General features: G+C 38.8%; 1 protein-coding gene across 6 annotated transcripts in view; it reads left to right on the forward strand.

Moving 5' to 3' along the window:
• The window catches only part of TOMM70 (translocase of outer mitochondrial membrane 70), a 44,327-nt gene that overhangs the window by 17,573 nt on the left and 13,709 nt on the right, over positions 1–13,045 (forward strand). For all 6 annotated transcript variants that reach the window (XR_002831586.1, XR_002831587.1, XR_001350173.2 and 3 more), the window contains exons 3-6: positions 1,600–1,726; positions 4,300–4,409; positions 8,596–8,744; positions 12,318–12,525. Coding sequence is in view for 3 of the 6 variants with exons in the window: in XM_023762096.1 (XP_023617864.1) it covers positions 1,600–1,726; positions 4,300–4,409; positions 8,596–8,744; positions 12,318–12,525 (594 nt within the window). In the remaining 3 variants the exon portion in view is untranslated. The remainder of the gene's footprint in view (positions 1–1,599; positions 1,727–4,299; positions 4,410–8,595; positions 8,745–12,317; positions 12,526–13,045) is intronic.

The raw sequence follows: 13,045 nt of genomic DNA on the forward strand, positions 1-13,045 counted from the left end.
AGCGAACGTACCCCCACTTCTTCTAATGCCACTTCTTCAAAATAGACTCGCCCAGGCTGAAAACCGACTTCTGCGCATGGGCCATGAAGTTTCAATCGCACTGTACGTGCGCGCCCGCACGTGGTATTTTGTGGAAGAGACACACTCAAGGGGCCAAAGAGCCACATGTGGCTCTCGAGCCGCCGTTTGCCGACCACTGACCTAGGGAAAGCGATGAGGCCTTGACTAATTCCAGCATGTAGAGATCAGGTAGAAGGAGAATTTAGTGAAGGAAATTGTGAAGGAGCAGCCAGTGAGGTAGGTGAAATCAGTTAGAGTGGCAACTCTTTGGAGTTTGGCAGTAAAGAGGAGCTGAAGAATGGGGTAAAAGCTGCAGGGATTTATGGAATCAATGGAGGGTTTTTAAAAGATGCTCATGGGAATGATTCAGTAGAGGGGGCAGATTGATGGAGAGGTAGAATGGCTAATAGAGTGGAGTCCCTAAAGTGGAGAGAGTGCAGATCCATAAGTGGAGGGTTGGCCTTTGATAAAGAAGGGCGCTTCCTCAGTTCTAGCAGGCAGGAAGAAGAAGATATGGGCACATAGATGCAGGAAGGTTTGTAGATTTGGTGGTAGAAAGTTGGCCTAAGTATGTCCTTTGCCTAGTGTTTTTAAAAATCAGTTTGCTTATCTTTTTTTTTCTTTTATTGTTTAAAGTATTACATGTCTCCTTTTTCCCCGGATAGACACCCCCCATCTACTCCCACCCCCGAGGCAAGCCCCACCGCCCTAGTGTCTGTGTCCATTGGTTATGCTAATATACAAGCATACAAGTCCTTTGGTTGTTCTTTAACTCCCTCCCCTGCCCCTTGTCTCTGGATCTATTTTTGTTCATCAGTTTATGTTGATCATTATATCCCACATATGAATGAGATTATGTGATATTTATCTTTCTCCGACTGGCTTATTTAACTTAGCATAATGCTCTCCAGTTCCATCCATGCTGTTGCAAATGGTAAAAGTTCCTTCTTTTTTATAGCAGCGTAGTATCCCATTGTGTAGATGTACCACAGTTTTCTTATCCACTCATTGGCTGATGGGCACTTAGGCTGTTTCCAAATCTTAGCTATTGTAAATTGTGCTGCTATGAACATAGGGGTGCATATATCCTTTCTAATTGTTGTTTCTGGTTTCTTGGGATATATTCCTAGAAGTGGGATCACTGGGTCAAATGGGAGTTCCATTTTTTAACTTTCTGAGGAAACACCATACTGTTTTCTACCATGGCTGTACCAGTCTGCATTCCCACCAGCAGTGCAAGGGGGTTCCTTTTTCTCCACATCCTCGCCAGCACTTGTTGTTTGTTGATTTGTTGATGATAGCCATTCTGACAGGTGTGAGATGGTACCTCATTGTTGTTTTGATTTGCATCTCTCGGCCTTCTGTACATCCTTGCTTATCTTTATTACAGATATTTATTTGAGCTATAGATATTCTTGATATGTATTGAAAATACTTTTTTCTGTTGTCAGACTCTTAACACTCAGCCTGTTAAATTTGGAAAACTGATTTCTGTCAAACAGTGCTTTAGTGTGACTTAAAAAATACTTTCAATTGCAGCAAAAATGGAAAGAGGTGGCACAAGATTGTACAAAGGCTGTTGAACTTAATCCCAAATATGTGAAAGCTCTCTTTAGACGTGCAAAAGCCCACGAGAAGCTAGACAATAAGAAGGAATGTTTAGAAGGTGAGGATATTTTTGTGTTTCCATGTGAAAATTAATGGTTTTGTAATCATTGGTAAATTTATATGAAACTCTGCCTGTAAGTAGAGAAATTAGTTGTATTTAAAAGTTCAACTCTTTCCCAATTGAGACTTTGTTTTCTGGTTTAAACTGAGATAGCTGACATTTGAGTATTGTCTCTGTTCAATTATGGAATTAAATGATTATTATGATTCAGATTTAATACACCATACATTTTAAACTTGGCAACTAATGAGCATCAGTGTAATTCCATGAGTAAAAAATCAGGAGTTTTAGTAAGTGGTAGTTTTTCTAAGATTCTACATGTTTTCAGTTAATGTCGTATATAAATCTGAAATAATTTTGAAATGACTCATTAAAAGAAAACTTTTTTTGCCCTCAGTATTTTTCAAACATTATTTTATACCCAATTAGAAATTATGTAATTAGTACATAGCATGAAGTGAAACTGCCATTCTTAGTAAATACTGTAAATATTCTGGTACCAAAATTTCAATTATAGTATAGATCACTGGGTTTTTGTTTGTTTGTTTGTTTGTTTATTTTTACAGTACATTTGTGTTGGTATTTTTAAAATATATTTTTATTGATTTCAGAAAGGAAGGAAGAGGGAGAGATAGAAACATCCATGATGAGAGAGAATCATGGATCAGCTGCCTCCTGCAAGTCCCCCATAAGGGATCGAGCCCACAATCCGGGCATGTGCCCTTGACCGGAATCGAGCCTGGGACCTTTCAGTTCGCAGGCCAATGCTCTATTCACTGAGCCGAACCAGCCAGGGCTAGACCACTGGGTTTTAAAGTACATTCTTCTGGGTGCCGTGGAGCTAAATTAAAGTGTAATTTCTACCATCTAAAATTGTTTTCCACTGCACATTTAAATCTTACATAATTAAAAACATAAAACACTCAGAAGATTTGCCCATAATTATTATTTGTTTAAAAAAATATATATTATTTTATTGATTTCAGAGAAACGAAGGAGAAGGAGAGAGAGAGAGAATCATCCAATTGGCTGCCTCCTACATGCCCCCAGTGCCTCCTACACGCCCCCTACTGGAGACTGAGCCCGCAACCCAGACATGTTCTCTAACTGGGTATCGAACCATTACCTCCTGGTTCATGGGTCGATGCTCAACCACTGAGCCACACCAGCTGGGCTAGCCATAATTATTTTTTTTTTAATTTATTTTTATTGATTTCAGAGAGGAAGGGAGAGGGAGGGAGATAGAAACATCAATGTTGAGAGAGAATCATTAATGAGTTGCCTCCTGCACGCCCCCCACTGGGAATCGAGCCTGCAACCCAGGCATATGCCCTTGACTGGAATTGAATCCGGGACTCCAGCCCGCAGACTGATGCTCTATCCACTGAGCCAGACCGGCTAGGGCCATAATTATTTTTAATAGTATTATTACTTAAAAGTGCCGTTTTATTTATAAAAACCTGCATTACCAAGTGAGAGTGGTTTATAGAACATTTTAGAAAAATTTGAAGTTTTATGGCAGTGATGGCGAACCTTTTGAGCTCGGCGTGTCAGCATTTTGAAAAACCCTAACTTAACTCTGGTGCCATGTCACATATAGAAGTTTTTTGATATTTGCAACCATAGTAAAACAAAATTTATATTTTTGATATTTATTTTATATATTTAAATGCCATTTAACAAAGAAAAATCAACCAAAAAAATGAGTTCGCGTGTCACCTCTGACACGTGTGTCATAGGTTCGCCATCACTGTTTTATGGTGTCATAAACTTTGGTGGTGGGTAGAAGTGTATTGCTTTGGAAAAGAGAATTCTGAGTTTTGAATGAAATCTTGAAGTTATTCATAGATAATTTATAAAGAGGAGGTTAAATGGATTTTAATAGGAAAAATGGGATGGGAAAAAGACATTGATACTGGCACTAGCCAGGCTTTGGGGAGCATAATAGCAGAAAGACTTCTTTGGAGAAGAGAGGATTTGGAATTATAAGAAACTGAGTTCAGAAAAAGGCAACAGCCATTGTTTTAGTACTTTGAATGAAAAGTTAGTAGATTAAGGAATCACTGATCTTTTAAATTACAAACTAATATATCTTGGAACTATGGCATGACCAGATGAAAATGGTATTTTGAAGTATATTTAATTGAGAGCCTTGGCAAGATGGCTCTGGAAATAATAACTCTGAGGCCTATAAAAAAGACCAGATGTGAGAGCGCCTCCTTATGTTAATTTAGCCTATAGTTACTGGCTCGAAGAGAATGCTCCTGAATTCGTTTTATTTGCTATGTAAAATGTTAGTGCAGTGCGAAACATCACAAATCATGCACTACAGTCTCTTTCACTTCCAGGAGAGGAAAGTGAATCCCATAGAAGTGGAGTGACTTTCTGAGCTTTGAGTTTGGTCATAGAAAATATAAAATAAAATTTAGGAATCAATTTATTGGAAATGAAATTGATAGCCACATACAGCTATGAATTTAGTTTCGCTTTCTGTGGTAAGATTGTGCCCATTTGATGCTGCTAATCATCTTCACAATAATTTCATACTTTTATTTTTCCATTATTTCTAGACGTCACTGCTGTGTGTATATTAGAAGGGTTCCAAAATCAACAAAGCATGCTGTTAGCTGATAAAGTTCTTAAACTTCTTGGAAAAGAAAAAGCCAAAGAAAAATACAAGGTAAATTAATCTGAGTTGGTTAATAGAGGGTGAGTATACATTGTGAGTGGTCATTTCTAAAATATAGTGTTTAAGCTTGAGCGTGATGGTAATGATAACCAATTAGATCTGGATTATATTTATTTTTCCTTTTAACTTGGTATTTTGTGGCTTATCTTTTTTAAAATAAGAATGTAGGCTGTGTCCAATATTTTACCTGGAGAACATTGAAAGAATTTGTCTATATTAGGAATTGTCAAATGACCCACAGGCCAAATCTCATCTGCCATTTGTTTTTATAAATGTTTTATTGGAACTCAGCTGCTCACACATTATTTTTGGCTGCTTTTAAGCTACCACAGCAGAGTCAAGTGGTTGTGACAGAGGCTGTCACAAATATTGACTAAATATTTACTCTCAGGCCTTTTACAGAAAAAAATTGCCAATTCCCGTTTTATATCATTAAAGTTTTTAAAGTTGTACTATATAAGTAGCTATTAATTTTAAGCATTCAGTAATAGATAGTTTAATTCAAGAAACATTTATTGACCAAAGTTCCATGGTGGGCATTTTAGAAGAGTGGATACAAAGACTGGTCCTTGCCCTTACAGAATTATAGTTTAGTGAGGGAAACCATGATAAGTATAAAAGGCATCATATGGTTGAGTGCCAGGGAAGGATATGAGTAGAGTGGTGTGGGAGTACCACAGTCATCACTAAATATCCCTAGAGATTTTCTGCTAAATGTCAGTAATTTAACAGTTGTTCCTTTTTTCTTTAATAATAACTCGATTTTTTTTAAAAAAATTAATTTTAACAAGCTGTGTATATTTTTAACTTACCATTTTCAAATATTAGCTGAGTTAAACAGTTAAAACAGGTTTCATCATGGTAGAACTTTCATATGCTCAGATGAGTTATGAATCTAAGGAATATAGATGTAGTGGTTCTCAGTCTCTTTAAACTAATGATCCTTTGTCTCTCATTGAGCACTTTATAGAACTGGTGTTCCTTAAAACACTGTAAAATGCAAATGGAATCTTAAAGTTACCTGGTTTTTTTGTGTTTACTTATATAATACTAGTGACCCAGTGCACGAAATTTGTGCACATTAAAAGGGAATTAATTAGAGGAAATATGTTAATATTGCTATTTGCCCTTTCTCTATAATAGAAGTGTCAGAGATGAAAGAAAATTAGTAAAATGTATATGAAAATATTCCTCCTGTTAGAGTTTGGGGCACACCACGGGAACCAGAGTCAAGTCCCCACCCACCCACATGTGCCCCAAAATCGCACAAGACCCAGACCCAGCCGGCCCCACCCCCGTCAAGCCCCACTGAGTGGGAGGCATGGCCTCAGGTTGTCTGGCCTGGCACTGGGGCAGGGGGCGCGCCTTGAGGTCCCCTGGTCCCAGGCCAGAGGACATGGCCTTGAGGTCCCCCGTCAAGCCCTGCCAGGCGGGGGGGTGGGGAGGGGGCGGCCTGAGGTCCCCTGTCAAGCTCCACCAGGCGGTGGGGGGGGGGGGGGGGGGGTGCAGCCTCAGGTGCCTTGCCCTGGCCCAGCGCCACACAGCCTCAGGTCCCTGCTGATTGCTCATTAAGGCTCGTTATGGGAACTTGGCCTCCGCTGTGGGTGCAGCCATCTTGTGTTACAGGATCCCCGCCTTTGCTGTGGGTGCAGCCATCTTGTTAACAGCATGATGGTCAATTTGCATATTCTCTCTTTGTTAGATAGGATTACTGTTGAGGAATTGTACTAGTTGAATTGAAGGGTGGTAAGAAAATACAAGGTAACCTACATTTACAGAGACTCCATATCATTTTCCAGGTGTATTTTCTAATCTGTTTGTATGTCACTTTATAAATCACAAAATACTTTATATTACTGTTTTGATTTTTACAACAACCCTGTAAGATAAATAAGGCAAGTATTTTGTTGCCATTTTAGAGATGAGAAAACTGAAAATGACAGGTGCAAGGTCACATAAGCTCATAAGTGGCAGAGCTAGAATTTACATCTTATTCCTTTGATACTTAAGTCCATTAATTGTAACATTGTCTTTATTTTAAATTTGTATCCCTGGGGAAGGCAGGGAGGTGGTGATAGTTTCTTTTCTACTCAGAAATAGAAAACTAAAAGACATTATTTACTCGGCCTCCAATAAGTGCTATTTAAATTTCTATTTAAGCTTTTCCCCTAAAATGCTAAATGATCATCACTACATATTCCTACTCGAAATCTTTAGTGAAATACTGACATTGGGCATATTTGTCACTTAATGGATTATCATTTGACTTAAATATTTATTTGTATAATCCTAAATTAAGGCATACTAAATCTCTCCACCAGAGAGAGAGCAAAGATAGGTTTTTCCCTTTGATTTCCTATTTAGTTTTCTTCTTTCCCAATCTCATCTATCCTAGATTAGATCATCTACTTACATACCAGATTCCTTGTTTTTCTCCTTCACACACAGATATTAAATCTATCAATACCAGGGGATTGTCAAGGGCGAGGAAAAAAAAGGAGACATATGTAATACTCTTTGTAATACTTTAAGCAATAAAACAATTAAATAAAAATAAAAAAAATCTATATAGCCCAGCTGGCATGGCTCAGTGGTTAAGCATCTACCTATGAACCAGGAAGTCACAGTTCGATTCCCGGTCAGTGCACATGCCCAGGTTTCGGGCTCGACCCCCAGTTTGGAGCGTGCAGGAGGCAGCCAATCAATGATCCTCTCTCATCATTGATGTTTCTATCTCTTTCTCCCTCTCCCTCTCTGAAATAATAATAAAAATATGTTCTCAAAAAAAATCTACCAAAATAACAATGATATTTTTAAAAAATATATATTTTATTGATTTTTTACAGAGAGGAAGGGAGAGGGATAGAGAGAGTCAGAAACATTGATGAGCTGCCTCCTGCACACTCCCCACTGGGGATGTGCCCGCAACCAAGGTACATGCCCTTGACCGGAATCAAACCTGGGACCCTTGAGTCTGCAGGCCAATGCTCTATTCACTGAGCCAAACCAGTCAGGGCAACAATGATATTTGATATACATTTTAAAATACTATATTTTCATTTAAAAAATTTTTGGTTGAATTTTGTACATAAAGGATCTAATATATGTTATGAGAGCCCTTTGGCTGTTACTTCCTCTTCTCTCTTCTTTTAAAACTTTATCATCTTAGTTGTACTACAAGGAAAAACAAAATACTCCTATAATTATGAGATTACGAGTGAGTTTGCCATGCCCAAAAGCAATAATTTAAACAGGAAATGTGATCTCATCTGGCTTTCAATTGGCACCTACTCTAATGGAGATGTTCAGATGAAGTACAGAGGACCAATGAAGGCCCATGGGATGTGGACTTTACATGTCGACGCATTTGTAAGACATGGTCTATGAGTGGTAAACTGGGATGCTAGTCTTCTAGGACAGGGGCCAGAAGGATATCATTTTAACTCAGCAGTTATTTGCCTCCTGGGTTCCAGATTTTACCTTCTTTTACTTTTAGTGAATGGTGGGTATATATATTTCAGAGAGGAAAGGAGAAGGGAGAGGGAGATAGAAACAACAACAGGGGTGGGCAAACTTTTTGACTCGAGGGCCACAATGGGTTCTTAAACTGGACCGGAGGGCCGGAACAAAAGCATGGATGGAGTGTTTGTGTGAACTAATATAAATTCAAAGTAAACATCATTACATAAAAGGGTATGGTCTTTTTTTTTTTTTAGTTTTATTCATTTCAAACGGGCCAGATCCGGCCCGCGGGCCATAGTTTGCCCACGGCTGAACAACAATAATGAGAGAGAATCATTGACAGCCTGCCTCCTGCATGCCCTACACTGGGGATCAAGCCCACAACCCGGGCATAGGCCCTGAATTGAACCACCTCCTGGTTCATAGGTCGACGTTCAACCATGGAGCCACACTGGCTTGGCTAATGAGTGGTTCTAAGAGTTCTTAACATTTTACATCTTTGGAGAGGGGAAATGTTCTCACTTAAAAAACCTGCTTTGAACAGCTAGGGCTGACAGCTTTACCATTTCTGCTGTCTTTTGGTATTGAACCTAATATTCCTCAGTTATTTAAAGAAGAGATTCCAATTTTTATGTCATTCTCAGTGTTGTATAATGTATGGTTTTTTGGTTTGTGTTTTCTCATTTTGATGTATTTAAACATAATTAAATTTCAGAATCGTGAACCTCTGATGCCATCTCCACAGTTTATCAAATCTTACTTCAGTTCTTTCACGGATGATATAATTTCTCAGCCCATGCTTAAAGGAGAGAAGTCTGATGAAGATAAAGACAAGGAAGGGGAGGTTTTAGAAGTGAAAGAAAAGTAAGTGTGTTAAGTATAGTATCTGCTTATTGTTTTGAGGGAGATTTTATATATATATGTATATGTTTCAATGATTTCACACAGAGAGGAAGGGAGAGAGAGAGAACCATCAATGATAAGAAGCAATCATTGATTGGCTGCCTTCTACACATCCCCTGCTGAATCTTAGATGAATCAAGCCCTGACCAGGAATCGAACTGTGACCTGACTCTTGGGTCGACTCAACTACTGAGCCACACTGGCTGGGCTGGGGGAGATTTTTTGGTTTTATTTGTTTTTTAAAAAAATATATTTTTATTGATTTCAGAGAGTAAGGGAGAGGGAGAGAGATAGAAACATCAAAGATGAGAGAGAATCATTAATCGGCTGCCTTCTGCATGCCCCACACTAGGAAATCAGGCCCACAACCCGGGCATGTGCCCTTGACCAGAATCGAACCTGGGACCTTTCAGTCCACAGGTCAACACTCTATCCTCTGAGCCAAATCAGCTAGGGCTTGTTTTTGTTTTTTACGTGCATAAATGGGGCTCTGACTCATCTAAAAAAAATGTAAATATCCTGATAGCATTGTTATAATAAAAATACTTCTCTTCTCACATGTGTCTATTACACCCTGAGAGTTATTTCGCTGGTGGTTTAAGGTTTTACTGGCAGGAGTTTGCCCTGCTTTTAGGGTCCTGGTGATATTCTCAAGAGAATTCCCAGTGAGTGAGGTGATCAACTGTATTCAAATAGGGACACTAACTTGAAAATTACTATGTAGTTGAATATCCAAATGTTTTAGTGCTGGGAAGTTTATAATTTATAAACTGAGATGCTTAGGAGTACCCCAAAATGACTTTCTTCAAGGTTTTTTTCTGCTTGCCTGGGAAAATGCCATTCTCTAGGCTTCTTGTGTTTGCTCTTACGGAGAACAGTATAGGATGCCATGTTTACAACTGGAGATCAGTCTAGTACATAAGCCATCTAGCCTGCTTGTCCTTTTGTCTTTATCAGTACTTGTGTTTTGATGTTAAGGCTAGCTGTCCTCTCCAGGAACAGGTACAATATTGTTACCAAAATAACATTTCTAAATGAATTTGGAAGAAAAGGAAATATTTTTATAGCAAAGCATAGTTTTGCATCTATAACAGATTAGAATGTTTAAGGAAACAGATTGCTCTTTGTTCTTTTTTTAAGAGTCTCTTAACCAGCTTTTTATTTTATTTTATTTTAATTCATTGGGGTTACTGGTTAATAAAATTATGTAGATTTCTGGTGTACAATTCTATAATACATCATCTGTATATTGTATTGTGTGTTCACCACCCAAGTCAAGTCTCCTTCCATCACCATTTATCCCCCCTACACCCCTTTCGACTCCTCTTTCCCTCTGGTAATCACCACACTGTTGTCTGTGCCTATGAATTTAGTGTTTTTTGCTTAATCCCTTTACCTTTTTCACCTGGCCCCCTAGCCTCCTTCCCTTCTAACATTGTCAGCCTGTTGTCTGTATTTTATGAGTCTGTTTCGGTTTTCTTTGTTAGTTTATTTTATTCATTAGATGCCATATGTAAGTGAAATCATATGGCACTATCTTTCTCTGACTGGCTTATTTCACTTAGCATAATTCTCTCTGGGTCCAGGAAAGAGATCGTTTTTCATTTCTATCTCCCAATTTTTCCAGCATTGTTGGCCACCTTTTAAGGAGGAAGATATTATGCATAATGGTACTAAGATGTTCAAATTTTAGTTAGTTGATACTCAGCCTTTTCAGAAGATTGTTGTTGGGAAGTAAATGTTTAAAATGATGCCAATAATTTCCTCTTCTGGTTAGGAAAAAGGTCATTGTCCCAGAAAAACTACAATGATGTTAATACCATTATTCTAAAAGTTACATTGAGGTGGCAGGACATAGCTACCTCTCACCAGAACACTAGCTGGAATTGGGCCTAAGTTTTTGAATTCCATTTTACTCTGACCTTAGCTTCATCATTTTTTAACTGGGGCTGATAATACTTACCTTTGAGGTTTATTGTGAGGTTTAAAGGTTATATTTGTGAGCATGCACTTAGGTTCTCAATAAGTAGGAACCATTATTATTTCCATACTGATTTAATAATTATGTTTTCTTAGCCTGGTGACCTGAGGAACAAAACTAGAGTATAAGGGGGTTTTAGAATGTGACTGTAGGAAAGGTTATTAGCATAGAATTCGTAAGATTTTGACCAACAACTTTTTAAAAATGTATTTTTTTATTGATTTCAGAGAGGAAAGGAGAGGGAGAGAGATAGAAACATCAATGATGAGAGAGAATCATTGATTGGCTGTGCTCTGCATGCCCAACACTGGGGTTCAAACCCGCAACCCAGGCATGTTCCCTGACTGTGAATCAAACCATGATCTCCTCGTTTATAGGTCAACGCTCAACCACTGAGCCACACCATCCAGGCTTGACCAACAACTCTTAAGTCATTTGCCAGTTTTCTCTATTCAAAATATATAACAAGTGAGGAAATGCACTTTCATTTACAATACTTTGTTTATAATACCCCTTATAGGCTCATCTATTATAAATTCCTTTTCAGTTCCAAGAAATCTCTCCTGTAAGTGCCCTCGATAATAGTCATCATCTTAGATGAATAATGATATTGTGGTCACTGAATTTTAAGAAGTAGGGAAGGATGTCTTTAAAGTTTTTTTATGGGAGAATCTACCTTTAAATTTGCTTCTTTGATATTTCCACCTATTCTTTCTAGGTCTGTTCTTACAAGTAAAACAACACAACTTCTGGATGAGAGCCTTGCAGATATTTCTCTGCTTTTAGTCTTGCTCCCTTGCTCATCTTTACAAAGCACAGCTTTGGTCACACCTTTTCCCTGGGCTTCTGTGGCCCTGAGCTGACTTATTTCCTACTAGAGGCCTGGTGCACGAAATTCGTGCACTCGGGGGGCTGGGGAGTGGTGGGGGTTCAGCTTGGCCTGCGCCCTGTCTCAGTCTGGGAGCCCTCAAGGGATATCCAACTGCCACGGAGGCGGGAGAGGCTCCTGCCACCACTGCTATGCTTGCCAGCCGAGAGCCTGGCTTCTGGCTGAGCGGCGCTCTCCCTGTGGGAGTGCACTGACCACCAGGGGGCAGCTCCTGCATTGAGTGTCTGCCCACTGGTGGTCAGTGCATGTCATAGTGACTCATTCCACCGTTTGGTCGATTTGCATATTAGCCTTTTATTATATAGGATTTCTCTATCCTTTCTGTTAGTCATAACTGTTGCATGCCATCAATGTGCCACAGATAAGAAAGTGAATAAGACTTGCCCTTTTCATTTCACGTGTTTAAATGTTGAAGCTTGGGCAGTAACCGCAGGTTTCTGCCACTGACTGCTGATTCCTTTTTAAAAATTCTTCAAGGCATCAAGAAAATCTCAGTCTATATCAAGATTCCTATTACCTCCTGCCCTGCTGCTGTCCCACACTGGCCGACTAGCTCGTTAAGGGGAAATGGACATTTTCTTAACTCAGGTGTACTAAATGTGGCAAGTTTTAGCATTTCATCTTCTCTTCCTAAATGATTTCCTATGTTCATTTTTATTTTCAGTTCTGGATATTTAAAGGCCAAACAATACATGGAAGAAGAAAACTATGACAAAATCATAAGTGAATGCTCAAAAGAAATAGATGCTCAAGGCAAATACATGGCAGAAGCATTATTACTACGAGCTACCTTCTACCTGCTTATTGGCAATGCCAACGCAGCTAAACCAGATTTAGACAAGGTCATCAGTTTGAAAGAAGCTAATGTGAAGGTACGTTTCTAAAATATGCTTTTGTGCATGTGCAAAAATTAGTAAAAATGAGGCTTTTGATGTTTTGCCAAAATTTTGGCATTTCAGTTGTCATTCTCCAGAAGGCTACTTTTGCTTTGGAAGGAACTACACTAATGAAGATTGAGTTCGTGTAATGGAAACACATTTTTTTCTATAGCGTTTGGTAGCTTCACCTCTTGTTTGTAGCACTGCCTTTGTCAGTGATGGCGAACCTTTTGAGCTCGGTGTATCAGCATTATGAAAAACCCTAACTTAACTCTGGTGCCATGTCACATATAGAAATTTTTTGATATTTGCAACCATAGTAAAACAAAGATTTATATTTTGATATCTATTTTATATATTTAAATGCCATTTAACAAAGAAAAATCAACCAAAAAAATGAGTTCGCGTGTCACCTCTGACACGTGTGTCATAGGTTCGCCATCACTGGCCTATGTAATGGACTATATTTGGTCAGGGTAATGGTGTAGGTAATGCTGCACGTAATATGCTACAG

The sequence above is a fragment of the Myotis lucifugus genome, unplaced genomic scaffold (genome assembly GCF_000147115.1).
Source record: "Myotis lucifugus unplaced genomic scaffold, Myoluc2.0 scaffold_231, whole genome shotgun sequence".
Lineage (NCBI taxonomy): Eukaryota > Metazoa > Chordata > Mammalia > Chiroptera > Vespertilionidae > Myotis > Myotis lucifugus.